This window comes from Myodes glareolus, chromosome 15, assembly GCF_982192425.1.
Source record: "Myodes glareolus chromosome 15, mMyoGla1.1, whole genome shotgun sequence".
Lineage (NCBI taxonomy): Eukaryota > Metazoa > Chordata > Mammalia > Rodentia > Cricetidae > Myodes > Myodes glareolus.
Genome location: NC_142040.1, coordinates 13,892,462 through 13,898,210, shown reverse-complemented (window position 1 = coordinate 13,898,210; position 5,749 = coordinate 13,892,462). Strand labels below are relative to the sequence as shown.

Below are 5,749 nucleotides of genomic sequence, written 5' to 3'. Positions count from 1 at the left end.
TCTGATAGGACCACGCTGCCCATCTTTCAGTGGTGGCAAAACAGTACAATAAAAAACGTGTGAAGAACTCAGAGGAGAAGTTTATTTTATTGTTCCATAACCTTAGACCCACACGGTTAAACAGCTTCAGTTATCTCAATAAATTGCTTCTGGAAACAAACCCCAAGAATCCCACATCTGAATTCAGAAAATAGTTGAGGACCTGACTTTGGTTCCTGGGCGCGCTCGCGCATCCGAGACTCAAACTACATTTCCCGTAATCCAGCGGAGCCGATATGGCGTCCGGTATAATCTGAACTACAAAGCCCACAATCCTCAGAGCTCAGCCGTGCATTGCGTTTCCGGAAGTTCCTGCGATAGTTCCCGTCTTCCCTTTCGGTCTTCGGAGAGGTAGAGCAAGGTCGTGAAGGAAGAGGAGTGTGGTGGTGCGGTCATTTATTCCGCCTTCCACCCCTACGCTCCTCGCTGAGCTTCCCGCCGCGCCATGTTGGGCCAGAGTGTCCGGAGGTTCACCACCTCCGTGGTCCGTCGCAGCCACTACGAGGAGGGTCCGGGGAAGGTGAGTGTGGCCCGGCAGCGTAGGGCAAGGGAGGCCCGGCGCCTCCTGGTTACCGCAGGCTGGGCCTGGAGAGTGTGGGAAGGGCAATGGCAGGCAGGTCCGGCGCTCGGAAGCCCGCAGGCCCTCAGCCCACCTCCCCGAGGAAGCTGGGGTCCCTGGACCGAACCGCGGCCTCATCCTGCCAGCCACATCCGCTGCAGAGCCGCGAGGCCCGGACGACTCCAGGGCGCCTTGTTAGTGAGGTCGGGCGTCGGGTGAAGGTCATTGGGAACAAAGGAGAAGGGGGCCCGTGGCTGCGGATTAGCCATTGAAACCAGCAGAATCCGTTAGAAGGACAAGCCTCGCTTGAGGGCAGGTGTAGCTCTAGGTGTAAGTAAACCGAGTAATTAATAGTAACAGCCGCGCTACTGTTAGGCGAGAATGTGGAAGGATGTACGGGTATGGCTACCTGTGAAAAAGGCAACCTTTGTACTGCGGTTGATAATCGGTGGGGAATTTCTAAGAACAGTGAACGAGAGTGGTGTTTTTGTTTCTAAACTGGCTACTATGCACTGTAATTTTTTTCAGTTATCAAAAATACAAGAGTTAACTTGTTTCTTACACTTACCGACTGGTATTCAGAAAACACAGGTGTTTATTTCATGTTCTGACTAATGCACCTGATTGTACTGTACACGTGTGTACACATGATCCCCCCCCCCGCCTCTTTTATTGGATGAAATCAAATTCTTTGAAGGACTGTTTCAAGGCTTTTTCTCTTTTCCCAACAGAATTTGCCGTTTTCGGTGGAAAACAAGTGGCGCTTACTGGCAATGATGACTGTGTACTTTGGGTCCGGATTTGCTGCTCCTTTCTTCATAGTGAGGCACCAGCTTCTTAAGAAATGAGAATATTTAATTCATCCATTTAACAGGTAATAGTAGGCTTCCAATTTCCCTTCAGCAGTAGTATACTGTGGTATACCCTATACATGTACATGTACCCATGACACAGTAAATAGATGTGTGCTGATTACTGAAGGTAATGTGATTTTGGTACAGACAGGTTGGCAAGCCTGTAAGGAAATACTGTTGTGATCAATAAAGGTCTGTTTACATTGATAGTCTGAACACATTATTCTACAAACTTGTAAAATGAGTGATATTAAAACTCCACTGAAGACACAAAGATAAGTTACTGAGATTCCATAGCTAGTAACATTGTATAAGATTTCCACACAGGGTAATCTTGCTCTATATTTCACTCTTTGTAAATCAGTCTTGTGTCTTTTACTGAAGCAAATGACTCTTATGAAATAAAAATACACTAGGGGCATCCAACCTTTAGCATTTAAAAAACGGTATCATCTACAAAGTTCACAGGGAAGAACCCCACAATCAGGTTCCTAAACTGCACAAAACAAAACTCAGACTGAATGAGCTTAGATTTTTTTGGTGTTGTTGAGCTGCATTTATATCAGCTATTCTCAGCCTGTGGGTTGTGACCACTTTTGGGGTCAAACAACCCTTTCAAGGGGGTCATCTAAGACCATCCGAAAATACAGACATTTACATTATGATTCGGGAATGTAGCAAAATTACAGTTATGAAGTGGCAATGAAAATAATTTTGTGGTTGGGGTCACCATAGCATGAGGTATGTATTAAAGGGTTGCAGCATTAGGAAGGTTGAGATCCACTGGTTTATTCCTATCCTGGACTACATATGGCCTGTAAGCTGCAAGCCTGCAAAAATCTTTAGGTTCCTTTTGGGCGCAAGGGATAATAAGAAATGAGATGGTTTCTCTGTGTAGCCCTGTCTGTCCTGGAACTCAAGTCTGTAGACCACTCTGATTTCGAACTCAGAACTACACCTGCATGTACGTCCTCCAGGTATGTGCCACCACCGCCAGGCTACTTTTTCCAGTCTTAACACCTAGGTATATAATACGTTCTATGAAACCCCCAAGAAAGAAAATACTCTGGTGTTTGTTTTCTCTCGATCTAAGATATCTGCTATGGTATTAGTAAATTAACCTGCTGAAGTTGAGAAATGCTGTATTAAGGAAAAATGTTACTACATCTCCATAGATATTGCATCTATGCATAAGGGTTTATTTATGCAATGTTTTGGTACATGTGATGAAGCAAATCAGTATGAAAAATTCATGATACTGTAAACGCTTTCTGATGTATCAAATTGGTAGAAGATAAGAAACTAGATAAGTCTAGTCAGATGGATTTCTAATACCATTAATTTTGTTTTTATTTTTCAGAATGAAGATTGTTTAGGAGATTGATCTGAAAATTGGATTAAACTCTTGAACTCTTATTACTAAATAAAATTGTAAATAAATATGTGACATAAATATTTAATGCCTCCTCTCTGAAATAAGGAATGTGACAGGGATAAGCAGTTGCTTACCAGTATTTCACATAGGCTTATGTTTAGTATGGTTTTCACTGAAAAAACTTAATTGAAAAATTTTAAGTTGACATTAGGAAATGAAAATGTATTTCCCTAGATACAATTTAACAGACAGTTTGCAGGTATTCCTCAGAATACATTCAGGTATTCCAGAATGTAGGTATTTGGTCAAAACCCCGGATTTGTTTTCAGGACAAGCTTCTGTTGTTTCCATATAATGGTCACTCTGAAGCTGGGCTGGGGTGATATCCTGAAGTTTGCATTAGAGTACACAACAGAAGAAATGTGGGCTTCGCACAGAACCATGATGAGTGACCCCAAATCCAGGCCAAATATAATGTTAGCACAAGGCTCTTCCTCTTCTTAAATTTTAATATAAGAATCAAAATTGCTTCCTTGTGATCAAGCAAAAACTGTGTGGGCTGGTATAAGATCAGGGACTGGTGCCTAGAATGCGACATCGAGGGTGTTACGATTACCCAGAATCCACTTGAAAGCTGTCTTTAAGCACAGCTGCAAGAGGCATGGTGAACAGAACAGTAGAACCCTTACGCTCATGGAACAGCCAACCTACCTGTATCTTTGAATCTCAAGTTCATTTGAAGACCTGTCCCAAAGTTCCCCACACTTGCACTCAGCCACAGAAGAATGCAGATCTTAAACATGTTTGTAGGTTTTAGTATAGAGTGTGATAAACTAAGTGAATATATTGTTGAAGATGGAACTAAAACGGTTCTGTGAGAGATTAGTATTTCAGCAACTACCCTGAGCTATAGTTTGTACTGCCTAGATTTCAGCTTTACTGTGTCTAAAGATGATATGTAGTTTCATATACTCTGTTTAGTCACTTCCCCATCACTGAAGTCTCTTGCTGGCACCTTAGTTTAGTTTTTCTGTAAAGTTTGACACTGTTGAGGCTGTACAATATTTTGTCATTTTGAAATAAAGACTTCTTAGTTCATATATTTCATCTATAATCTAGTGAGAGCCAAAAGTGATATTTCTTAAAAGGCAAACTTGAAGCTTGTGTGTGTTTCTATGTGCCATTAAGTAAAACTGAACTGAAACTAAAACTGAACTGGGTCTCCCGAGTGTGAATGTATTGAAATAATTCAACTGTGCCAAAGCGTAGCTCATGCATGCATGTTTTACTCCATCTCATGCCCAAATTTTACTGATGTAGACAAAGGGTAGGAAGTTGTTATTACAAGAGATCAATTAAGGATTAAGAGAGGAGTGTTGTGGGCTCATTGACTAGCCAACCCAGCCCGAATACAATAGAGGACGGCTGCCCTTTGACTTTATATTTACACACTATACACATGCATACAGACCCCACAAAATTTTAAAAATAAATCCCTTAGGTATTAACAAATTCTGAGATTTATATTTAGCCTACATCACAATCTTAAATTTTTTACATAATTAGCAATATTTTATTCTCATAATTGTGTATACAAAAAAACAATACCTGCTTTCTATGTTAATCAAATGAAAGTTTTTAGAATAACTCAAAACTGATTTTGGATAGGCTTCTCAAGTCCATATTTGAATATGGGTTCAAGCAACCTATTGTTACCTGACTTTCATGTTTACATGGCTTACATGTTTACATGGAGTTTTCATGTATATGTAAGAAGCAAACACTTTTTTTTTCAGGTTGACTTTTTTTTTTAAAGTAATTTTATTAAATTATAAAAGTTTCCATTTACGCCCCTCTTCCCAACACCCTCCCACTCCCCCCCACCTCTCCACCTCCCTCTTTGTCCCTAAGGGCAGTCAGGGTTTCCAGCCCTGTGGGAAGTTCAAGTTCGTCCCCCCTCCCTCCAGGTCCAGGAAGGTGAGTATCCAAACAGACTGGATCCCAAAAATCCAGTATATGCAGAGGAAACTAGTCCCAGTGTCATTGTCAATGGCTTCTCAGAAAGACTCCGGGCCAGCCACATTCAGAGAATCCGGCCACATTCAGAGAATCTGGTTGGATCACGTGCTCGTTCAGTCGCAGTCCAACTGCCCTTGGTAAACTCTCATTAGATCCGACCCCTTGTATCAGTGGGTGATAGCATCCCTCGCAGTCCTTCGTCATTTTCTCCGTCCTTCTGCTCCTCATTTGGACCTTGGGGGGCTCAGTCCGGTGCTCCAATGTGGGTTTCCGTCTGTATCACCATCCATCGCCAGATGAAGGATCTATGGTGATACGCAAAATATTCATCAGTATGGTTATGGGCCAAGGCCGGTTCAGGCACGCTCTCCTCTGTCCAGAGAACAATCTGGGGATCTCTCCTTGGACCTGGGATCCCATATATAACCAAGTTTCCTATAAACCCCAAAATGACTCCCTTAGTTGAAATATATTCTTCCCTGATCCCATATTCATCCTTCCTCCCTTCCCCCATCCCTGTCAACCAAGCTTTCTCCATTCTTCCCCTACTCCCTTCTCTCCAACCCTCTCCCCTTCCAACAACCCTCCCACCCACCCCCCATGCACCCAAGGTTACCTGGGACTCTTGACTATTTCCTACCTCCTGGCGGATAGCTAAATAATCTTCATCAGGTTCGTCTTCTTATTTAGCTTCTCTAGGATCACGAATATTAGGCTCAAAGACCTTTAAATTATGGTTAGAATCCACTTATGAGTGAATACATACCGTGTTCCTCTTTTTGGGTCTGGCTTACCTCACTCAGTAAAGCGTTTTCTATGTCCATCCATTTGCATGCAAAATTCAAGATGTCATTGTTTTTTACCGCTGAGTAAAACTCTAATGTGTATATGTTCCACACCTTT

At 42.3% G+C, this 5,749-nt stretch overlaps 1 protein-coding gene and 1 non-coding gene across 2 annotated transcripts; both read left to right on the top strand.

Moving 5' to 3' along the window:
• The first annotated feature begins 356 nt into the window (after positions 1 to 356).
• Positions 357 to 2,907, top strand: Cox7c (cytochrome c oxidase subunit 7C). The gene is made up of 3 exons (XM_048455862.3): positions 357 to 559; positions 1,330 to 1,472; positions 2,813 to 2,907. The coding sequence occupies exons 1-2, from the start codon at positions 485 to 487 to the stop codon at positions 1,444 to 1,446; spliced, it is 192 nt and encodes a 63-aa protein (XP_048311819.1). The 5' UTR covers positions 357 to 484; the 3' UTR covers positions 1,447 to 1,472; positions 2,813 to 2,907.
• LOC125414135 (small nucleolar RNA Z39) lies at positions 2,670 to 2,731 on the top strand. Its single transcript, XR_007236158.1, has one exon. It is a non-coding gene; the product is annotated as a small nucleolar RNA Z39 (small nucleolar RNA).
• Positions 2,908 to 5,749: the final 2,842 nt, after the last annotated feature.

Coding starts and splice junctions, on each gene's coding strand:
- Cox7c (XM_048455862.3), top strand. CDS start 485: ATGTTGGGCCAGAGTGTCCGGAGGTTCACCACCTCCGTGGTCCGTCGC. Junction 560..1,329: donor ACGAGGAGGGTCCGGGGAAG/GTGAGTGTGGCC, acceptor TTTTCCCAACAG/AATTTGCCGTTTTCGGTGGA.